This window comes from Lutra lutra, chromosome 3 (assembly GCF_902655055.1).
Source record: "Lutra lutra chromosome 3, mLutLut1.2, whole genome shotgun sequence".
NCBI lineage: Eukaryota > Metazoa > Chordata > Mammalia > Carnivora > Mustelidae > Lutra > Lutra lutra.
In genome coordinates this window covers 197,871,394-197,895,742 of record NC_062280.1, presented here as the reverse complement: position 1 = coordinate 197,895,742, position 24,349 = coordinate 197,871,394, and the positions used below count along the sequence as shown (strand labels likewise).

The 24,349-nt window shown below is 47.8% G+C and overlaps 1 protein-coding gene across 1 annotated transcript in view; it reads right to left on the bottom strand.

The window, feature by feature from the left end:
* MYO16 (myosin XVI) overlaps positions 1–24,349 on the bottom strand; it is a 438,349-nt gene that overhangs the window by 48,815 nt on the left and 365,185 nt on the right. Inside the window, 3 exon segments of the mRNA XM_047720392.1 lie at positions 9,020–10,063; positions 19,476–19,747; positions 21,653–21,899. Of these exon segments, the coding sequence (XP_047576348.1) occupies positions 9,020–10,063; positions 19,476–19,747; positions 21,653–21,899 (1,563 nt within the window).

Genomic DNA, 24,349 nt, shown 5'->3' with positions numbered 1-24,349 from the left:
CCTCCACTGGCGGCCGCATCCTTCCTTACGCGGAGAGTCGCTGCCCACCCCCCAGATCTACAGAACCTGAATGAGCGTTTATTTATTTTTTTAATGAGAATCGTACAGAGTCCGTTTTGTCTCCGGACCCTGGTCACTTCTCTGCAGAGCTAGTCATTGAGTCCCTCCTGCATTTTTAACAGATGATCTGCTTCCAGAATAACTACTTTGGTCCTTGAGAAAAACTGAATCTCTGTTGCCCCATTTCAGGGATATTAGCTTACGTTCCGCCTTAACCACGATGTTCTAGTCCCTGCTGGCCAGCCCCGATCTCCTCCACAGAAACACCTTTGCACAACCGGAGGCTTTCGGATTCACGGACGGGTCCACGGGACAGGAAAGCTCTAGCTGTGAACACTGATTTCACAGGTGTGGTCACAGCAGGTTAGAGAGAACAAGGAAAGTCGTCAACAGTTTAAAAAAAAATGCAGTGATGTATGCGGGGTCTTCTCAAAGTCCTTTTTCAGGAGGAATCACAAATTACCCACCTAAATGCTAATAACCACAAGGGCACAGGCCAGGGCCAATGGAAGAGGCCCAACTATGTATCTTAAGCCTTTCGTGCCAACATCTAACTGGGGAGAAACCGGACAGGCCTGGGGCCAGGACCCCCAGGTTGGGGGGGCTGTGCTCAGGAACCCAGCAGGCCCCGGTCGGCCATCATGTCCAGTGGCTACAGAGACATTTCAGTATTTTAACAACAATAGGATGGTCCCGCTCATCTCTCAAGGAGATGGTGATGAGCCCACAGCTCTGAGGCCTTCAGGAATGAATTAAAAATATCTATACAGGGGCGCCTGGGTGGCTCAGTGGGTTGAGCGTCTGACTCTCAGTTTCAGCTCTGGTCACAATCTCAGGATCATGGGATCGAGTCCCGCATCAGGGTCCCTGCTCAGTACTGGGTCTGGTTGTCTCTCTCCCCTCATTCATGCTCCCTCTCTCTCCAAAAAATAAAGAAAAACACTTTTAAAAGAATAAAATAAGAAATAAAATTATCTATAGAAATTAAAATTCTTGTCAAAATACTCGATGAGCCACACGGACCGTATTTTAGGTGGCTCCTGGGATTGTGTCCTTTACCCCATTTGGTTTCAAATCCCTCCCGTCCCTCCATATAAATCCCACCTTCTAGACCAGTGTTCCAAAGGACATATCTGCAGGCTGGGAAATCAATTTAGTGGGTCACGATAAGCATTTAAAGATGAAGGAGAATAGAACCAAATGAATAAAAACGCAGCATTTCACGAGCTTTGAGGGTAAGTAGTGTTTCGTGACACCCAAATCGTGTCTTCACACAAACTGTCTCACACCGCCTGGATACGCTGGAGTTTTCATGTCTCCCCGCTGTGAGCTGCTTCTGAACAGACCCCACATTTCATGGAAAAAAAAATCCATACCACTTAGTACAATGCCTGGCACAAAATAGAGTCCTTGGTGTGTTTTTCGAACAAACAAACAAACAAACAAAATGAGTGAAGCTTGCCTTTCTTACTGGGCATGTCACTTTTAAGCATTTCTTTACAAAAGGAAGAGAACCCCAGGATGTTGTATTATGTGGCAATAATGAGATGCAGTTGTCAGGAAGGTCTTTATGAACTTGCTTAAGGAGAGCTGCTGATGCCTCGCGAGACGAGCACTGGGCTTCTCTCTGGAGGCCCCCATGGGAGTTTCGTTCACGATCCCGTATACAGACCCACAATACACAACAGCTGCTTGCCTGAACGGGTTGATAGCATGAAAAATATCTACTAGTTATGAAAGATAATCCACTTCTGAAAAGACTGCCTCTTTTTTTTTTCTTCTTCTTCTTCCCAATCCCAGGTACAATAGCTGTTACTCCCGCCGACGGCACATCCCAGAACATCCCGGTTGTGACAGCCGCTCGGCTGTGCTGGGCTCAGTGCAGAAGGGATGAACCGTTTGTGCAAGACGTGTATCTCTGGTAAGACTGGCATGTGGTGGCTACAGAGGCACAGCCAATATGTTCAGGTAATTTCCCAAGTGACTCAAAAGTTACTTCTTGATCAGGTTGACCGACATAGTTAATTGTCAGAGTCCTCTGCTTGGTTTTGCTTCTGGGTTTCAAAGGATCATGGAGCAGCACGGTCCAGTGGATGTCCATGGTCATGAGACCTGTGGGCTGAATATCTTCCCAACAAGTCCTGATTGCGGGGCAGGGACTGGAGGCCCCACGAGTCTTCTGTCCAGACACGTTTCTATCTTCGCCGTTACCTGCGTCTCTGCTTCCAGACTGACATGATTCAGAAACTAACAAATTGTTATTGTTTGCTTCTTATTTAGAACGTCACCAAGAGGCGAATGACGGAAGCTTTTTCGAATGTCTTTCTCCTATCCCAATCACGGGGGCTGTTGAAAATCACTGAAAAGAAAAAAAACAAAGCAAAAAACAAAAACGTGCCCTCTTCCCACATTTTTTCCTGGTCATGAGTTTACATTTAACTTCAGAAAGGGATGATTCTCTCAGACACTGACTTTGTATCAGTTAAAATTTTTAATTGTTTGTGGAGACTGGGACTGGCCTCACAGAACAGAAATAGACATTTCTTCCGAGTTTCGGAGAAAGGAATCGTGTCTCCTTCCTGATGCTGGGACCAGTTCATTCCCGTCATTATGCGAGAGTCACTTAATCCCTTAAACTCTCAGATCGCTCATTAGCAAATGGGGAGGCCAACACCTGCTTCACTCGTCTCACACAGGGCCAAGGAGGTGGGGACCGAAGAGACATCTGCCTGCTTGGCCAACAGGAAAGAACCATTGGCAGACGCCGGCTATTAATATTATTAACAGAATACCATTAACAAATGTTCCATCGCGTTTCTGAGTATCTTCCATTACAGGAGGTCACATGTGCATACCCAGAATTGCCACTAGCCCTCTGGGTCATCCCCCTCCTCGGGCTCTTTGCAGTCTTTGTGGGGAAGATCCGAAGATCCTGCTGACTTCCCACGTGACGAGGGGACACAATGGAGAACATTCAGAGCCCTGTCCTGCAGCTTCCAGGTAGAAAGCTCATCCTGCTCTGATCCCATGCAAGGCCAGCAGTGCCCTCTGTTCTCTCTCTGCCTTTTCTGCAGCCTTCACACCTGTGCTCTAACAGGACCGTGTACCCTGAGCCCACAGGTCCCCATGCACACGGTTTCTTCTGGCTGCCGTGCCTGTCGTCCTGCTTGTGCACCTGGGGAACTCCATCCTCTCCACACCGATGGCCACTCACCCTGCTCACTGGGCATCCCGGGCGTGAGGCTCTCCCCCACTCCTCCAGCAGCCCCATGCTAAGCACACTGTGATCAGCACCCTCACCGCCGTGGCCCTGTGCTTCTCCCCGGCCATAGACACTTTGTGACTATCCGATGGAGTCTGGGATGCCTCCCCACCAGATCAGGAACAAGCCTAGCACTGGGACTCACGGGCCACTTGGAGCTCAGTTATGGACCCACAAGTAGTTTATGACCTGCAGGCTAAAAAGCCTCCCTGCTCCACTAGGATTTCACTCATTGAAACTGGACGGACCCATCTGCCTCCCACAGTCTGTGAGAGGGCAGGGACAACATGGATTTCTCCATTTCTGGATTCCCAGTAGCAAGCCCTGGGCTTCCACTCAGTAAATGTTAGGGGATGAGCTCTGCAAGTTCATGCAGGTCCCTTATGCGCCCCCGGTTGCACAATGGCCCTGTGTGAATTCTTGGGCATTTCTAAAGAGAAAGTGCTAGAAGTTGGGAAAAGAATGTCACAAACACAACAAATATTAGACATTTAAAAACAACTGTCTGATTCATATCAAAGACAAAGGGCTTTGTGCTCTTAACATAGGTTAGTTGGGCTACGGATCGGTTAATTAGAATTCAAAGCTTATCTAAGTGGAGATGGGCTAAGTATGATTTGGGAAATTAGAAATACTGAAAACACATCCCAAACACAGAGGCTCCTGGTTCCTGCAGAGGGGCCAAGAGCTTGGCAAACAAAAGGCTTTTCTCACAGAGAGGCATCGTCTCCTTCTCAGGCTCCCCGGCCTGGGGAAACCCTCACGGCACAGCCTTACCTCCTGGCCACTTGGTGAGAAATGGAGAACCTGCCTGTCTGGGATGTTAAGCTCGTCTTTACTCATTTGGAAAATAAGGGGCATTGAGTGTTGACTTCAGATCATTCCAGAATGCGGAGGAACGCCTTGCTTTCATGCGTGGCAGGCTCTCAGGTGAGGCGGGAAGGTGGACAGCGGCACATCAGGGAACTATGTGTCTGTCTGTCCATGCCCTTCATGATTTTCAAGACGCCTCAGGCCACCCCTCTACCTCTTGCCCTCCACCCCCCGAAATAAATCATGACAGAGAGAAACGGTGCAGGGAGGGAGGAGGACCACCGGCCCTGCACGGGACAAGGTGCTAGGAGAACCCGAGGAGAGGCAGGAAGCTGTGGGGATGCCAGCCTCTGCGTCCTGTTCTGGGAGGCCGAGATTTGCATGAGGCACAGCAGTTTCTTCTGCTGTGATCTCATTAGAATGTGTCAGATGCCGAACAGAGACGGTGTCCAAACTTGGGCTTCCAACGCAGGCAGAGAATGGCAGCTTCCAGACATCGCCCTCCAGCAAGTCAGACTCCTGCCAGTGATTTCATGACATTTCGGTGATTTTAAAGCACTCTTCTTGTTACTAAACAATGAATAAGTAACTACTTAATTTGGCATGGAGGCATCTAAACCTTATAAAATATTGATTTCAGAAGTGACTGTATGTTTTTTGGAACGTTGGTCTTTTATTCTCGGTTCTGTTTGGGTGTCATATTTAGAGACTCACCCTTTCTAATTCTATTTTCTCTTTCATGGTGGTACAAGGGGCTGCCGGTGCCCACCGCCCACCTCACTGGCTTCAGTGCTCTTTCGGGAGAAGCTCACCCGAGAGTCATCTAGTCTCTGTTGTGAAAAGTGATATCCCGGTTTCCAGAGACAGGTTTCTCTCACGTCAGGGAAGGCTGAAATGGATCCACTGGTCTGGACAGATTGATGTCAGAGTAAATCTTCTATTGTTTTCTAAAGGACTTTTAAAATAATTTGTAAATATTTATTAATAAATGATTTGACACTGGAATGCACTGCACATCAATCCAGTGGGGAAGGAGAGGGCTGGACAAGCCTGGGGATGAGGCAGGATCATCACGGAGAGAGTCCGTTCATCCAGTCCCTCGACGTCTGTGAATGTCTGATATTTTCCATAAGGCCAACTTTAAAAAGAGAACTCCCTTTTAAACAAATGTCCCAATGGGATAAAATACTGAACTGTGAAAATTCAGTGATAGAACACTGATTTAAAACTCAAAATATTCTTACTCAGAATGTTTATGCAATAAAATAAATGCAAATGTAAATGTAAATGCAAAAGAATAAAATGAAATGAACAGTGATTTCCATCTGGGCTAGGTGAGTCTCTTTAAGTAAAAATGACTCAAGGGCTAGGTCCAATAAATACGGTCATATGGCAAATTGCTTTTTTTTTCCAGGTAGTTTTTAGTCAACTAGGTATTTAATAAACACCTACTCTATGCAAAGAAATGCTGTACATTTTCTGTTGTCATTTACATCATTTTTAACCACCTACTTATATCTTATAAACTATGGATGCACAATATCAAAAGTCATAAGACAATTTTGGCAAAAATATTCTGCACACCAGACTTTTCCTTAATTCAGTGGGGCTCTCCTCCTTCCTTCTCCAGATCTCCAGGGTATGCCACATTTTTGTCAAAGTCCTATCATCCTGGTCTGGGCTCATTCTGTTTCTGTTGTGGATAAACTCAGCCAGACAGCGGGACGCTGTCTGGAGCAATGGAGCACCCTAGTGGTCTACACGAGCCAATGGATCTCTCCTTCCCTTCACGTTCGGTCTCGTGATTTTTGAAACTAAGCAACCAGAAATCTTTGGCATAATAATATTAGTCATGTTATAATATCAGATGAAGCACATTTTGTGAAAGAAAGGGATAACTGCTGCATAGATCATTAAACTTTTAGTCACTGTAGATGCTAAGGGCCAAGCGGCCCACATACAATATTCCAAAACTGGATACGCACTCTGGAGCTGTCACGTATCTGTTTGGCATTTTTAAATTTGTAAAACCCTTTTCTCCACCCCAACTCTAGGACTCCAGTGCGAACGACTCAACCCTTGTCCTCTGTCTCCTGCTGCCCGAGGCCCCCCATGCAGGGAGATAGGTCATGGCGCTCGCACGCTAGGATGGCACTGAGGGCACGGGGGTCCTCTCTGGGCCTCATTTTTCCCGTCTGTGAGATGGGGATAATAGTAGCAGACAGCTTCTCATCTTGAGAGAACTAGATGGGTCATGAAAACAGTAACTGTAAGCACTATGGCCATTGTCTGCCACCACTATTCCTCTGGGGCTGCGGGCTGGTCGCCATCCACAGCCTTCTGTCTGCATGCCACGCATCCTGAACTCTTAGAATCTGAGGGACTTCATGTGCCTCAGGTGGCATGCCCTCAAGTCAACAGCAAATCAACCATTTCGGGGAAGATAATATTTGTGAAATCCTTCAAGTCTGCGGAAGTGAGGGAGCAGAATTACATACCCAAGGGCTTCATTGCTACACACGACTCATTGTCCTTTCTACTTAACTGGAAATGCCCACAGTAGGGTAATAGTGAGCAGTGTCATCTCCTCAAGGTTGCTTTCCAAAGAAGCAAGGGGGATATTCTGAACACTTCTGCAAAATTTGCAGAACAATTTCCCCAGACAACAACTGCACGAAATGAGCTGTAATTAATTCAGGTGCCCGGAGGGTGAGTTTGCCACCCACTGAATTACTTGGTAAGAAAGCCATTTCAGGTGGAAAATAAGAATATCTTTAAATATAAAGAGGGTAAAGTAGACGATTTAAAACCTTAAAGGGAAGAAATCCCAAGACTACAGTAAATCGTTAATAAGGGCCATTCAATTCATTCAGAAGAAAATGGATTACTGACTCTGGGATCCAACTGTGTAAACCTTAATCATCAGAGAGCAGCTCTGGTGATTAGCTTCAGCACGAAGCCTGCTCTTCCCCCACGTGTTATCTTTCGTCCCTTTTATTCTAAAGGAATGACCTGTAAGATCCCACGAGAACATGACATGCGAACGCGCAAACCTATTTCCCCCATCGCAGACCATCAAGAATCTCCCAGCTCTCAAACGTGGAGTTGTAACTCCTGTTATCCGTGTGCAGGGACGACCCGGTCTCCTATTACATTTGTGGCTATGACAGCTACTGTGCTGGGGCAGAAGTTGCTAATTCATGTATTTATGAGAAAGTCATATGTGGTTCAAGACAATTTTTTCAAATGAAGAGTGTTTGGTAAAAGCCCACAGTAGAAAAGTAGTTTATAATCATAGATGTGAACTAACAGTGTTGTACTCGAGGTTTCGATATGTGTTCTCAAATACTGGCTAACGCCACCACAGGGAAATATAATTAGCAAATTCACACACCACCCCTGGAGGCCTCGCTATATTCCTCACTACACTGAGTCCTCAGCTAAGGGATTTCCAGATGAGGAGGTGCGCCCAGAAATCCATTCACTTCGCTTTTCTGAGCACAGTCAAGAAGAATTCACCCAATTCCTAACTACGGTAAAATGAGCTTTATGAGGTTTTAATTAACTTTTCATTCTAAAAGCAAATATTAATTTGTTCATTTTATACTTTTCTCATAGATTCCATTTTGTTCCTTCAAATACAACACATAGGGGCACCTGGGTGGCTCAGTGGTTTAAAGACTCTGCCTTCAGCTCAGGTCATGATCTCAGGGTCCTGGGATCGAGCCCCACATCGGGCTCTCTGCTCAGTGGGGAGCCTGCTTCCTCCTCTCTCCCTGCCTACTTGTGATCTCTCTCTCTGTCAAATAAATAAATAAAACTTAAAAAAAAATACAAGATATGACTTGTGAAATTCTAACATTCTTCTACTTACAAAGACAACTTCATATAATAATGGATCTATATTTAAGAAATCATTAGCAAAATAAACAATAAGTGTATTTGTCTGAAGAATAAATAAAGAGTAGTTTATTTATTCATTTGCTAAGAGTTCTTACCTTGATCTACTTTTCACTTATTCAGATGGCTTTCTAGATTTTCTAGAGTTTTTGTAATTTTCCTGAATGGAAAAGTTATTTTCCTAATCAGATGATGAAAGCAAACATGTTTATGTATTTTCTTTTGGAGAGACAGCAGGTTAATGTGTATATAAAAAGTTACATCATTAGGCAACATTTTACTTCCAATCCTACCACCTGACCTCCAGAAGGCCTTTAACCTCTTCACCTGGAATTTTCCCATCCCAGCCTATAAAGCGAGGTTGTTAATAGTTACTGTTTACCTGGAGGGGTGGGTATTAATGGATCATGACTGAAGAGACCGGTTAGAACTTCCTTAAGGGGTTAAAATGCTCCTTGGGTGGTACACAGGCAGAAGGACAATCATTCATCCAAAGCGACGTAAAGGTGAACTGTGTTAAGTACAAGGTAGTGATGGACAGGTCTTCACCCCAGACACCCGGCCCGGAAAGGAGATGGACAGCCAGACAGAAGGACACTAAGGCATTCACGGTGAACCCCGAATCAAATGGGAATCGGCCAGATATCGCCACAAAAATACCACTTCCGTGTCGGAAGGGAGCATTATCCGAGAAGAGAGAACAGGAGCTCAGATTTAATCTTGCTCTAATACTTACACGTCATGAAAACGTACGGAACCCAGCTCGGGTACTACGCGTTTTTAGATCAGGAGCCTTTCGGTGCGAAATGGACACAGGCATTCTCACCTACTGGACCACATGGGCCGCCTTCGATGTTTTAAGCTGCCGTCTGCTCGGAACGGCCACCCCCGACCCCCAGCAGCGTGTGCATGTGGTGCGCGCGCGCATGCAGGCGGAGATGGGCGTCCGTCTCAAGGCACAGAGCTGGGCGCTGGTTCCCCTACCTTCGGGCTCCCTGATCCTCCTCCCCGCGGCGGACCTCCGAAGCACGCTCCTTCCAGAGCTGAAGAGGCTGGTCAGCTCGTCCAGGGGGCTGCCGAGCGCCCTGCAGTTCGGGGGGCTGTAGGGCACCGGGGAGGAGGGGCTGGCGCTGGCCTTCCTGTGCTCGGCCCTGGCTGCCCTCCCCGGGGAGTAGGGGGCCTTGGAGAAGGAGCTGCACGGGCCCCCCGCGGGTGCGGAGTTGGGCGGCTGGGGCGCTTTGGGCACTTCGGGGCTGGGGCCCGCCACCCGGCCTGCGTTCCCCAGGGGTTCCGGGGGGAAGGCGAAGTGCGTGGGCGGCCGGGGGGCCGGGGGCACGGGAGGGGGAGGGGGCGTAGGGGGGGATCCGCTCGTTGCCAGCGGGCAGGGGGACGCGGGCCTGTCCCCGTCGCCTTTTTGGTTCTTGGCGTGCTGTGGAGACAGGGGGCTCGAGCCTTCAGCCTGCACCGGGTACTTGAGGTTGGTCTCCAGCACGGGCAGCTTCTTCACCTCCAGGGGCGTCAAGGGCGACTCGTCGGACGCCGGGGAGCAGGTGACCGGGGTCGGGGGGAACACCAGGAGTGGGGGACGGTGGGGGAGCAGGTTGGGGAAGGGGGCCGGGATGTCGCACGCGTCTTTGCAGGGCCCGGCGGCGGCCTGGCCACCCCCTTCGCCATCCTCGCAGGTGACAGGGTTCCGAGTGTCACTCAGCAGAGGGGGCGACGCAGACGCCTCGGGGGGTGCGAAGTACTTCATCTCCTCGTACACGGCCTCCGCCTGCTCGGGGCTGCCGGCGCGGCCCACCATCTCGATGTAGACGGGCTCAGGCTCCGGCTCCAGCGGGGCGCGCATGGGGGGCGCGGGGGGCGCGGGGACCCCCGGCGTGCGCTGCGGGACCCCTCTGCGCCTCGCGCCCGCGATCTCCTCGGAGGAGCCGCTGAGCTTGGTGTTGGGGCTGCGCTTGGGTTTGCGAGGAGGAATTTTCTTCATGGTGCTGTAGTCGTCGCTGTGAGGTCGGGGTCGGGTGAGCCCTGCGGGGCGGGGGGAACAGGAGAGGTGCCAGGGGTTAACTAGGCCCCCGAGCCCCACCGCCAGCCCCTACCTGCCTCCCTCCCTCCACCTTCCAGAGCCTCAGGCTGCCAACGAGAAAACCTATCCGGATCTTGGAGCTGGGGACCAGAGCTAGCCATTGGGGAAGGCGTCCTGTGCGCCGTGAGAGGGCCCGGCATTGCCAGCCACCTGCGAAGGGGAAGGCCTGGGGAAGCCCTGGGACCCGCCTCGGCTCTGCTGCGGGAACCCAGCACACCTGTGCGCTCGGGGCCTGAGGCCGCTGTGAGGAAAGTGTTGGCTGAACCGATCCTCAAGACTTTGGAGGCCAGAAAATAAAGACTGGGGCCAGCAAGCCCATGAGCTAGTTAGTGGCATGTGGATGCTTCCAGACGGAAATGCCTAGGCTCACTGTAAGGGGTACACAGTGAAAAAAACACCAACAAAAACACCAACGTGCATGGAGAGATTTTCTTAGAAAAGAACTTGATGAAACACGACGCTCACCGTGAGTTTTACGACATATTTGAATCCTTAAGAGAAACATGTATTTAACAGGGAAATCAATGATTCAAGGAGAACTTCTAAGGGGAGGGGCGCCCTGCTGGCTCAGGGGGTAGGATGTGTGACTCTTGATCTCAGGGTGGAGAATTTGAGCCCCACCTTGGGCGCAGAGATTATTTAAAACAAAACAAAACAAAACAAACCAACAAAAAACTTCCAAGACAGAAACTTGTTAGGCCGAAACAGGGGAGATACTCAGAAAAACAATGAAAGAGAAAGAAGAACCACTTAAATGCGACTCTAAGACACTTATTAAAGGTTACGTTAACCCCCCCCCACCACATTCCAAGAGACTTCTTTTTTCTAATATATTTTTACCATAAATTGTCATAGGATTCTTATTAACTACAAGTTCTCTGGAAACTGAGATGTTCATGTCAGAAAACTGCGCAAATTTTGCTGAAGCAGCAAAACTTCTAGAAACTCTTGAACTGTTTTATTAATTTGGTATTTTACTGATCTGAAGGAAGGTTTATAAGCACAGCTAATTTTGCGGAGTTCCTGAGTTGTTTTTCGGTCCCTGTGCATGTCCAACAGCGATCTCTGCCTCTCGTTGTGGGGTGCCTACGGGGTCTCATGGCTAACAGTAAGGACTCTGGAGTCAGCTCTGGACTCAGATGCCAGAGTGATCATTCCCTCGTGCCGTCGTTCACTTAGGCGTGCATTCAAGCCGTATTTAACTGAGACACATTCGTGAACAGACAGAATGTTCCCTTCCTTCTTCTGCCCTAGTGGGAGGTATCAGACAATAACAACAAGTAAATAAAACAGATGAGTAAATTCTCTCGCGTGTTGGAATGTGATACACGCCACGAGGACCAGGAACAGCAGGCCACAGGGAGGGGGTTCCAGGGTGGTGAAGAAAAGAGGTCTTGGGAAAATCTAAGTTCCAGTACCGTCACACGCAAAATGGTGATATCGGTCATTATCTCAGAGGAATAAAAGGGAGAGAAATGCTCAGCTCCTACTCTGGTACATTGTAAACATGAGTCAAATGGGAGATATCCAAGAGAGAAAGAAAAAGAACAAAGCTAATTTTCTAGCCCACTGGACATCTTTGTAAGCCAGTGTCCTACAGGGTTCGCCAAAGCAGCCAACTTCTAAGAATGGAAAATACCAAAAATGCAGAATTCTGTAACTCATAAGCATTATTCCAAAGGCTTTCAACGTGCTAAGACACAGCCGCTCATAAGCTTCTGGAAAGTTAATGAACCACACTAATTTTTAACATTAGAATTACCGAATTGTTCTGAAGATTTGAATAATTTAAAGGATTTGTGGCAGACTGTATTTTCCAAAACTGGCTTCAACAATATTTTTCAATCCCACATGCTCTTCCAGAACCTTGAAACCGGCAGGGCCTCCATGACTGAGCCCCGATGAATCAACTGTGACAAAGGAGAAGCCACCCGCCTTCTGAGGCCGGTGGTGGGCAGCATGGCTTTAGTCTGGCTCCTGCTCCCCTGGGACGCGTCCTGGGGGCCCTGATCTCTATGCACAAAGTCTGTCTACCCTGCAGCAGCCCCGCTGTGGAGAACATGTGGAAAGGCCACAGAAGTGAGAGATGCCAGGCGACCCCACCTGCTCCAGGCCTCACCAGTCCGGGTGTCTCCAGCCCAGACACCAGAAACACATAGTGAACCAAGTCTTTGATGGTTCCAGCACTAGCCGCTGTATGACCATAGCTGTGGCTCAGCCCAGCCAGCTGCTGGAACTGTGAGAGAGAGAGGATCATCACCACTGTTCTTTTAAGACGAGTTTGGAGAGGACTGTTACACAGCGGCAGAGGACTGATGCCGATATCGGTACTGGCCGGGTGCTGCTGCAAAGTGACTTGAAAAGTACGGTGGTGGCTTTGGAAGATCGGAGGAGCCTTGATGACAGTGTGAGCGGAAGCGTGGTGATGCTCAAGAAGGCTCTTGGTGCGGCTTCAAGGAAAGTGAGGGAAATGCTGGAAGCTGGAGGAAACGCAACCCTTTGTATGCCACCGCAGAAGGGTTCGTGAGAGTGTCCCCTGTGGGGATGCCCACGGAGCTGGATGATCTAGTGAAGGAGGGCCGCAGGCATAGTGGGAACGCTGCCTTCCGGATTATTCTAGCTGCCGCTAGTAAAATGTGAGAGTAAAGACATAAGCTAAACAAGGAGCTAGTGACTATGAAGGAGCTAGAACTCCTTTATAACTATAAACCATAAAGGAATTTCTCTCTCTCCCCCTTTTGAAAATAACACAGCTCCTCACTGCCACGTTGTCCAGACAGCAGATGATTCTGGAGTGAAGATGTGATTTCCAGGCAGAGATGAAGTCTGGGGCATTTCCCTGAAAACCTAGCTAAAGATGAAGCCAAGGTCATGACTTTAAAACCCTTTCTCAAGACCTCAAAAAGATTTGAAGCCGTGTCTCATGCACACTTCCCAAGCAGCAACACTGTAGGACTCCTAAGAATATCAGGATTATTGTTCCAGAGAACTCTTGTAGAGAGCCCAGAGTAGAGATGACATTGTCTCAAAAAGTTAGTGTCTGTGGCTTTTCACCACTGGAGTGGATTACAGAGTGACTCACAAGAAACTCACTAAGCTTTTAAAGGAATTGTATCAGTGTTTACCAAAAAGGGCAGAGTCATTACCAAATGGCAAGTTCTGGTGCCTCAGGATGTTATGAACTGAAAGCAGGCTGAGAGATATCAGCCTCAAACAAGTTGCCTCTTGTGCATTAGGAATTATAACTCAAAGGTGAGCCAAGATTGCAGACCATGGGCCTGAGAGCCACAGAAAACCATTTCCAAGCACCAGGACTCAATCCTAGTCAAGGCCCTGGCAACCTGTGCCCAGGTGTCCTTCAGAACTGCTGTGTGCCTTCCAAGTGCGCCATCTCCAGTCAAGGGCATATGCACCCATCCCTGCAGGGTCTTCTCACTGCAAGGAGTAGAGCCTGTCTTTGGACCAAATGGGGCATCCTGGAAGAGCTGTGCACCTGAGCTGCCAGGAAGCCTGGGTCTGACCAACGCAACGAGATGGGGACTTTGGGTCTGGGCGTGGTGGGCTGAGGAGAGGTGGCTTTGGGGGTTTGGAAGAGGAGTGACTGTATTTCATATGTGGGAAGGGTGTGAGTTGTTTTTGTCCAGTGGGTGGGTTGGAATTGTATTCTCCTGGAATCAGCCACAATAGTGTTTCCGATCCTGTTAAGAGGTCGAGTCTGTTTCTCCTTCGTAAGCCTGGGTGCACCCTTGGGACCGCCTGACAGATGGGAGGGATGTGGTGAAGGTGAGGCTGCCTGGCGTCCCCTCTCCCAGAGCATGTGCCTTTGACACGCTGCTTCTTTGTGTATGAAGTCCAGGTCCCCACCAAAGCTGTCACCCCGCATAAGCCACGTGGAGGAAACATCTGGAGATAGAGACGCCCACATCGTCCCAGTCCTCACGTGGCCGACAAGCCAGCATGCACAGGGCCAACCTTCAGATGATTCCAACTACCAACATGCAGCCTCTTGAAAGACCTTGACTGAGGACCACCCGGAGGGACCCATAACGACTGAATTTGAATCTTTGGGCGTGAGAACTAGAAGCTTCAGTCTTCATAAAATACAATTACAAAACCACAGAATATTAAAGTCTCATTGCTTTTATGGGTGTTTCTCTGTATGTGTGTGTTCACACAAATACTAATAATTCATTTTAAACATGGATGGAAGGGCTATGAACAATGAATTTATATTAAGGATTTTCTTTACAAAAATAAGGAATTTTCTTAACAATGTTTTGAGTCCTAATATTGATGGCTAAAACACCTGTGACTCCATCAGGATGGGGTCAGGCATTCATTTCCACAGTCACAGGACACCTTCAGGGCAAGGCCTGGTGTTGTAACAGTAGCTTAAGTGTTAAACCGAACATTCTCAGCCTCGTCTCTTATCTGAGCTACCGCGCAACGATCTAGGGAATTAACGTCACGCTGAGGTTCTCTTAGGAGATAAAATGTTCTTACACAGAATACATGCCCTTTGAAGGTTCCCTGAGGCATGTCAGGTGGCTTTTAAGGCACCATTTTGAGTAGGACACAAGTTATTTGGCCCTATTCTCCCTGAAAAACAGGTACTTACATAGTTAATCTATAAGAAAGAGAAAATGAATGAGAAGCTTGTTCATCAAGAAAATAGTTCTGTCTGTGCATGTACGTATCCACCATATTCCAATCCCTTCAGAGTGATTCTGCCTAGTTTCAGAGGAAACCTAATGTTTGGCATAGGGCCCTGGACAGAGGATGCTCAGCTAGACACCAGCTGGCTGGACGCCGGACCAGCCCCATACACGAGTGAACGTAGTATCAACCTATAACCAGCTACAAAAGGGGGGAAAAAGGGCTTCCACCGAGCTGTGACATATTGGGACCTGATAACATTTTTTTTTTTTTTTTTTGGGTGGGAGAAGTCCATAACGTTTGCTGTTACCCCATCTACCCCCACTGGACTTCACCCCGTATGCGTAACGTCACTGAAATGTCCTTCCCAGCCCCTTCTCAGGTTCCAACAAGGGTGAGCACCCTTGTCCTGTGTTCTGTACCACCTCCTCTCTTTGCCGTTAGTCTGCCTATCTTATAATTCGTTTGCCCATTTACCTCCCCCTGGTCTCTGTGGCCCTCTGGGGGAGGTGGCCTCATGGAGTACAGTTAATTACTGTGTGTCAAACGGACTGATGTGTCCTAAGTTGTGAAACACGCACTCTTACTCTTCTTTATTCAGTAACATACTCTCAGGATGGTGTTCACCAAATATCTAATTTCTGTCAAATTTTAGCTAATAGGAAAATATAAGTGAAGGGGCTTCTGTGAAAAATGCACTGACAGGCCAAATCCAGCAAATCTCAAGGCCAAATTGTGGTCATTCTAATTTACTAATAAGAATCGACTTCTGTGTGAATGGAAGTAATACAAAGAAATGCATTCCTATAACATGCATTTGTTCCATAAATACTTCCCGAGCGCCTGCTGTGTACCAAGGGGTAGTCTTGAGTAAAGATAAACACAGATAGTGAAAAGAGATGGAATGTTATTTCCAAATTAAGCTACACAGATGAACTATTCTAGTATAAATATAAACTTATGAATTTATGTTTGTATCATTTATAAATATATAAATGGTCTTGTTGGGAATGGAGTTATACAGCCATTTAGTTTTAAAAATTATGGATTCCACAAGGTATTATTTCTAAGGAATGGGCTGCTGCCGTCTGAAGGGCTAGAGGGTGTGGAGATCACGTGACAGGAGAGTGAACAGTGAAGGCTGGTGCTACTCCAGCAAAATCTCTTGCAATCCCCCATCCAGTTACCCCAAGCCTGGGAACAAGTGTGCACCGTGGGCTCAGAGAATCAAGTCTCCAGAAGGGTGCACAAGCTGGGAGCTGGGAACCCCCTAGACAGGAGAAGCAGCAGCCCTGTTCTTCCTGCCCTAGACACTTTGGCAAAGAGCAGCCCTAGACTTTTAAAAAATAGCACAGTTGCCCCTTGAACAGCGCAGGGGCTGGGGTGCCCACCACTCCTGCCATTGAAAATCTACCTGTAACTTTTGACTCTCCCCCAATTCTCCTACTGATATAGCATGCTATTGCAGAGGCAACAGTCCATGTACGTGTAATTTACATGTGTATTATATACTGTATCTTTACAACAAAGTAAGCGAGGGAAAAGAAAATGTTACCCAGAAAATCAGAGAAAATATGTTTACGGGGTCATACACTATCGAGAAACAATCTACGTATAACCGGACCCATGCAGTTCCAGCCTGGGCTGTTCAAGGGTCAGCTCTACTTGCAAGCAGTCGGCCCGAACTTGCTAATAGTTTGCACACAAGTGTCGGAATTTACTGGCTCAGAAAATTGCTTCATGCTTCTCAGGCACAAAGATGGTGAGAAAAAAATAAAAGAGCTCTCTCCATTGCCTGTCTTTATTATGACTGCGTTTACTGGATGAGAACCTATGGGAAAGGCTTAATGTGACCTAATCTTTGGTTTCCCTAAGCTTCTTGGCTCTCCTTCTCTCATCAGACCTCCCTTCACTACGCAACCTTTGGAGATGAATCAGCAGCTTTCCCTGCAAAAGAAGAGTGTCTGAACTCGGTCTTTTCAGAAGCCAAAAGGAATGGATCAAGTAAGAAACTGACTGGGTTGCGGTCCTTGTTCTTATGAAATCAAGGCTGACACAGCATTTTAAATAGCAATCCGAGTTTCTTCCTGTCTTCTCCAGATGGACAGTTTTGTGACATATACAAAAACCCCAGCACTGTCCTTAGGGTACAAGCATGGAGAATCAGTGGTGTCTGAGAGGATTTTCTGCCATGTTTGGAGGTTCCACACCCCGCAGTGTCACTAATGACTGAGGAACTGAGTTCTAAAATTTCACTTAATTTGAAGTTAAATGTGAATAGCCAGACATGGCTAGTGGCCTCTGTCCTAGACACCTCCACTCCTGTCACAAAAGCATAAATGGGGCCAGAGCCCCTGCGCATGGTGGGTTTCTCTCAGAAGGGCGTATGGATTGGAAACCCAGGCGACCAGACCCCCACAGGGCCTGACTCCTGATGGTAGGGAAACCAGCGGGCACACCTGCCCTATCGGATTAGCAGGTTTGAGGGAGGAGTTGTCTCCAGCGGCAGGAGAGGCGGTGGTGGGCATAGAGTCGCGTGAGGATCTTGTAAGAAAGGACACAAAATGTAGACAGCATCAACACACCACCTCCTGGGCTGACCTCCAAATTCTTAGTTCACAGGGTTTGACCTGCGCGGGAGACCCCGACAGGTGACCTCGGTCACAAGCCAGCTGAAATTAGATTCCAAGAACTTAACTTTCTCCTGAAAGTCTTGCAACCCTCATGGCATCCCATCATGCATTTTGAACCGCGAGATTGCCCGGTGCGTCCTTACAGGAGGGCAACGTCCTGTCACCTGCTTTTATATGTATTTTTTCTCTCCTATGATTCTCGGGTCACTTTTTCTTAATGGATGTGTTTTGATGTCATCCCCAATACTTTCTCTCCCTTCCCGATGCTGTGACTAGTTGGCACCAGCTGAATACTGCAGAATCTCAAGTCCAGGGCAGATGGCTTTGGAACAGGCACACATGGGAGTTTTCAGATGGGACGGACTATTTTGGGGCCGACCTCCTCAACTCGGTAGCGCCTGTGTGCGGGCGTTGGGAGTCAGGACAGGGAGCCGCCTTGGGCGGGCTGTGATAGTCAGTCTCGTTTTGTGTTTTCCAGCTTCTGATGCTATCCTGGGTCTAGTCCACATTTCTTCAGCTCATCAGTGTTCGCCTGCAGGAGGCCATTCTTCCTCTTCCAATAAACCCAAGGGAGCTTCCTTTGGCACAATTTTTTCAGCTCTATACCACAAATCCTGGGCAGAGGTTTGAAAGTAGGGCTGGAAATGGGATGTATCCCCTGACCCCGGGAGTGGGTTTACGGTCTGTTTAGATGACAGCCTCTTGTGGTTTGTGGGGGTGTCGGAGGAGGCCCCACATCTCCGCTGATCCGGCTCTAACGCTGGGTCTGCGCTCGCACTGATGTTCCCCTGAGCCAGTCCTCCCGAGATTTTCCTGACGCCGCTTTCAACGTCCGTAGCTGTTTTTGGTGCCGTGACCTCAGAAACACACTTGTACGCCTCTCCCCAAACTTAGGAATTTCTCCCACATTTCCTACATCCCTGTATTATCATGACATGACTCATACATTACCATACTGATGGCCTTTTTTTTTTTTTTTTAATTAAATATTCTCTTAAAAACCCATTCTTTTGCCTGCCTTCAGCTCAGGTCATGGTCTCAGGGTCTTGGGATTGAGCCCTGCATTGGGCTCCCTCTCCCTCTGCCTGCCTCTCCACCTACTTGTGATATCTCTCTGTCAGATAAATAAATAAAATCTTTTTAAAAATTCTAAAAAAAAGCTTTAAAAAATCCATTCTTTCTGAAAGTGATGATGAAGAAGCATCTTTCCTGGTAGCTGGGGCTTTCACTGCTCATGGCGTCGGAGCCACAGTCTTTCCACTGTCCCCTGGTATCACCCATCTCCTCCCCCGGATGGGTGCGTGGCTTCACCATGATTTTGTATTCTTGGCTCATCTGCTGATGGAAGGAGCTGTGATCCATCCCATGTCCAGGTGGAAGTTCCTCTAGCGGAACCCGCACACCACACCTTGTAGACTTTCACCCCCCGCCCTGCACCTCCTCCCCTACCCGTTGTACGTTTCTCTGAAGCCGTGACACGCTGAAATACTTTATGTATTGACTTGTTCACTGTGTCAAGCATCCGTCTTCCCACACAAGAACACAAACCCCATGAGGAAAGATGATCCCGTTTGTTCCAGATATGATGTATCCTGGGCTTACAACAGGGCCTACCTGTGGGCAGGGGATACAGAACTCTGCGGTCAGTACCTGCTCTGCCCACATGTCCTGCCTTTGTTTTCACTCTTTGAAAAATGAGTAATTAGGCGGTGACAGTCACATGAACTAGTCATTGTGAGATTTTAGGCTTGTGATCAGTGAACATTTTCCCGGACAAGGACAGACACCCTGGTGTGCTCTGGTCTGAGGCCCCTCGCCCACACTGACAATGCTGATGGGGGAGGGATAGTGAGGAAATGATACACAAGTAGCTTTTCCCTAACACCCCGGGAGAGCTGAATACATATGATTTATATTTAATGATTAAAGAGCTGCTGGCAGGCTGACAGCAGGACTTATTTCTATTAAAGATAGATTAGGGCAGCGATACTGCTGGGGCATTCAGACACCGGAAGGCAGAGCACCAGGGCCCCCGACCAGGCGCCCCACTCCTTCCCCTGCTGACCTTCACCTGCTGACTCCCGGGCCGCCGCCCACAGGCAGGCGCTCACGGCCTCATAGGAGGCGCTCAGCCGCGTGGTGGGGTCCCTCTTGGGCTTGGGCGGAGGCTGTTTCCGTGGTGAGGGGAGGCCGCTGCCATCATCCAGGCTGGACACTGAGTGCAGAGAAGGAGACCGGGCGGACGGGCCAGCCAGGGCCTGGATCAGGCCGTCCACTGCCAGGGGGACCGGGACGGAGCTGTAGTGGCAATGCCTGGGTCCAGCCCTATCTTCGGCTCTGGGGGAAACAGAACACAAAGAGCACCCCAGCGGGGGACCCAGATGCGTTATTGAGACGGTCACAATGAACCCGCTCAAGCAGACATAATCTGGCTTTTCGGTGAACGGTGAACAGCCTTCCCCTGCCGCGGTCCGAGGATGCGTGTCTCATGCTCTAGGACCGGCCGCACCCAGGGAATGCTGCCCACCCTCCTGGCCCGCTCGCCGCCGCACGAGCACGGTGCAGACCATCACGGCGACTCTGAGAACCTCAGCCAACACAGCACTTGCTTACAGACAGCCACGTTTTCTATCAGGCGCTCGCTGAATGAATTTTTCACACTCTGATTATTAAGCAAATCAAAAAACCAGAATTTCAATCTGAATGATAATTTCTGGGAAATCCGTCTTAATAGAGAGTTACCGATGCATCAAATGCGGGGAGTTCATCACCGTCTCCCATTGCCAAAGAGTATGCTCTTGACTTAACACCAGCAATGGTTTACGCTTCTCTCGCTCGCTCGCTCCCCTTTTCTCCTTGCCAGTGAAACTCCACAAGCAATTATTTAACGATGGGCAGAATGATTATTTTTGTTCGGTTCCCCCATCGGTGTGCACAATGCCAAGCGAACCGCTGGCAGTCAATAAATAAATGGGAAAAGACTTCTTCACTTAATTTTATATCAGGCAAACTGAATACATAATCAAATGGGGAAATTGGGGTGGCTGTTGAGTTCCAGCAGCGAAAATAATAAATATTATTTGGGAAGTCAGATAAAATTAATAGTTATCTGGTTTAAAAAAAAGTCCCTTCTGGCTCCACACGTCAATGTAATCGTGTATCAGGGAGATGCTAGTGCGTTCATCGCACAAGGAGTCTCTGAGCGTTGGTGTTTGTAATGATAGCTTTGTGCGACAGCACACCCGCTGGGGTGGGGGAGCCACCACGAGGCAGAGCCAGACACCCGTGTGGAAGATGAACTAGCCGGAGATGAAAGCAGGGCGCTCAGTGAATAATTTGTTTTCTCTGTAATGTTTAATTACAGTTTTCCGTACAAAGGGAAGTTTTTCAGTATTTAATCATGGAGATATTTGAAGCTAATTAGTGAGAGACACATCGCCATTTCATCTTTAGTAAAAAATCCTTTGACACAGGAAGCCGAGGCGAAGGGGAGTTATTTTCCGTGAGAAACGACCAGGGAATGCCAAGTTTCTACGGAAAAACAAACACCTGCCTGTCTCGCGGGAGGACCCCGGTCCCCGCCCTCCCGAGAGGGGGGCCAAGAATCAGGGCTGTCCCCGTCCTTCAGGGAGAGGCAAGACCGGTAAGACGGAGAAGCACCAGGTCGCCTCCACACTCCTATCCCAAGCTCAGTGTCCAAAGCGAACTTGACAATGAAAAGTGTTTCCCCTGAATTTTCCTGTTGGCAACGAAACTGACAAATTACTAAGGGAAATATAAGACCTAAAGAGCACCGATTCCACTTCTCTGTGTTGGGAGTGGCTTCTCCGTTGTTTGGCTCAGATTTCCAGAAGTTTCTATGAGTCACCTTATATATATATATAATTCTTATATAAAGATGTCAAGAACCGAGCTGTATATTTTTGCTAAGACAGAAATATGAGCTCCCTTAGAACTGTGGCCTTGAGACGGTAAGCGATGCAGCATCGTAGGGGAAGTGATAACTGTCTCATACGGAGAAACTAGTAGAGGGCATCCATTGCGTGAAAAGAAAGCATGAGAAGGGACCCTTTTAGATTACTCGGAGGTTTCAAAGAACAAGTCACACACACGCACATCCATGCTCGTTCCCATAACCACCGTCATATTCGACGGAACCCTACATTAAGGACTACTGGGATTTTCTTGACTCCACTGGATCAATGATAAAGGTAATTAAAGTTGCATATGATCTGCCTTTACCTTTTGGTTCCTTCCTCTGGCTTGTGTCTGGTCTCCACCTTCGCTTTATGGTAAGTAGCATTCATTTCGTTCCGCAGCCGGTCATTTTCACGTGCAATGTCAGAAGCGTTCTGAATGACCAGGGCATCGTAGGTCTTCAACCCCATGTCTTCCGTAATCTGCAGGAAGCTGTTGATGGACGTGACCTCTTGCTGTCTGATGCTCCTTTTCTGAAGCAAGTGCTGGCGTGCTAGAAACCCTCGTACAACTTCCATAAAAAAAACACAATCATGGGTCAGTGAGAGGAGCAGAAGCAAAACCCAGACACACAGTCCCAACACACAGATGTCTCGGCAGATGCATCTCACCCAGAACTGGGATTTACAAAACCTTCTCATCTCGTGTCTGGAAAGGGATCTGCATTCAGCAACGGTAACACCTAAGAGGCGAAATCTGTAACCTAAGGAATGAGGCATCCACACTTGTTTTTGAAACATAGGCTGGACATGATGGTCCGGACGAAAGAAAGAAGGTCAGTGGGGAGGAACCTGGTCTAAACCACAGAGAATTCTGCAGTGTGGTAGCAACTGGGCCACTTTAGGGGGCACTGCTCATCTCTTGTTATATCCAAGTAGAACAGAGACGGCTGAGGCTTCTGGAAGTCGTCTTCAATAACACGCACGTATTGTTAATAGGACTATGATTGAACGCCTAAAAAAAAAAAAAAAAAAAAAACGAGCAATGCATTTAAGACTCTGGAAAGAGATTATGTGTGAATTGAGGACATCCTTCCTGCTCTCCAGGGAAGGAGTGCTAGCTAGAAAAATGTGTAAGAATTAGAAGAAACAAATGAGTGAACACACTTTGAAATGGCTAATATGACAGTAACAAATGGTAAGACTTGAAAACAGAAGTAACAATGCCCACCATTTACAGGCATTTCCATGTGTCGGGCTCTCTATCATTTCATTCCCACTTCATATGAAGGATGATTCATAAACCATTGTCTCCATTGTGCACCCAGAGAAAGAGAAGCTTAGTGGAGCTACAAAGTTTCCTCCACGGAAGCACCACCAATGGAGGGTAGAGCCAGGTTCCAAATCTCCGTGCTTATGCACCTAAACTCATTCCCTTTCCTCGGACCACCCAGATGCTGCTTCAGCTCCCCAGAGAGCAGGTCACCAACAGGGACGTCCCAGGGAAGCATATTGTCGTCAACATGAAGAAGAACTTTTAACGATGAGCGGAGTGCGCACACAGGTCGGGCCAGCTCCTGCGAGAGGGAGTCAGCATGTCCGAGAGGGTCAACGGCTCCTTCTCCTGGGTGCTGTGAACAGGTGCAAATTTCTAGCCGCGCCTTCTGACCTTAGGACGCCGCCCCTTCCAATTCCAAGTTTCTAAGGTCAGAAAGAGTTGCTAGAACTCTAAGAAGAACTAAAATCTCAGGGGAAAAAACTGTGTGTAGCAAAGACATGTTGTTTTGTGTGTGGAGGGAGGCGTCCTGTAAAACATTAAGTGCTTTAAACTATTCACGAGTAGAAGAAAAAATGTGCGTCTTATCTAGAATATTCATTTTGATGCCTTTATTCGATTAGAAGGTGGAAAGCTGAACACAACTTTCCATAATTATGACTCCAGAGGCAAATAATATGCAGACATCTAAAATGCTTAAGCCCCCCCCCCCCAATGGCAATACTAAATATTCAGTTACTTTGGAAGGCAGCTGTTATTAAGTTTGCTGTGAAACAGTCATGCTGAACCCATGTAAAGGGGGAAAAGAATTCGCAGTGAAAGGTATGATCAGACTTCCAGGAATGAAAAATGCATCATAAAAGGCAGAAGTGTCCACCATGCAGTGGGCCTGAGAGAAAAGAGAAGAGCTCAAATGGGTCCATTTGCTCGCTCGTTCCTGTTACAGTAAAAAAAAAACTGAGACATTGACTTTTGCAAGGGTGAAGGTGAGGGTATATTCAAGATGTTTAATCTTTCAGAATAAAGCGAAGATTAATGTGGCCACGGAGGACGTTTTGTGACGCCGTGAGAGAAGAGCTATTCACCGCATGGACATTCACTGGGGGCCCCTCGTCCCACATCTGGGGACTCTGTCTTCTCACACTCGCTACTGGCAGCCTTTAAAGATTCTTTAAACATGATATACCAACTGCTGAAACTTGCTTCCCTCAGTAAGAGGCAACTAGTAAAAATAAATTTGTCACAACTGATCGCCAATACTTGTTCTCTTTCAGACAAGTTAAAAGTTGGCTTTCCTGACGCTTCCAGCCAGGACCAAGTGAACATGTAGGGTCAGGAAGAAACTTCCATTAGGAGTCACTGAGTATTAAAATGCTTAAAGTTTAGGCTTTCTCCCCAACCCCACCATGTACAAAGGAAAAACGACAACCCTTGAAAAACGGAAAATAACTCCGGATTGTATAAATGTTGAGTAAATTTCACACCAGTGAAAAATACTGAAGGGATTGTTCCAAGAGATACAAAAATAAAAATCAATAATTAATGCTTTGCATTTAAGAGCCTGTAGTTCTAAAGATACTTTTACCTCCATTATTTCAATTATGCAATCTGAAATTATGGTTTTATTGTGATGCCACTTTTTTAAGACCTGTCTCAGTTTTTATCTTTCAACATGAAGGAATACCTAGAGTTCTGCTCATTTCTTGACTTTAAGGTCAGTAGGATCACCTGAATGTTTGCCGTTAA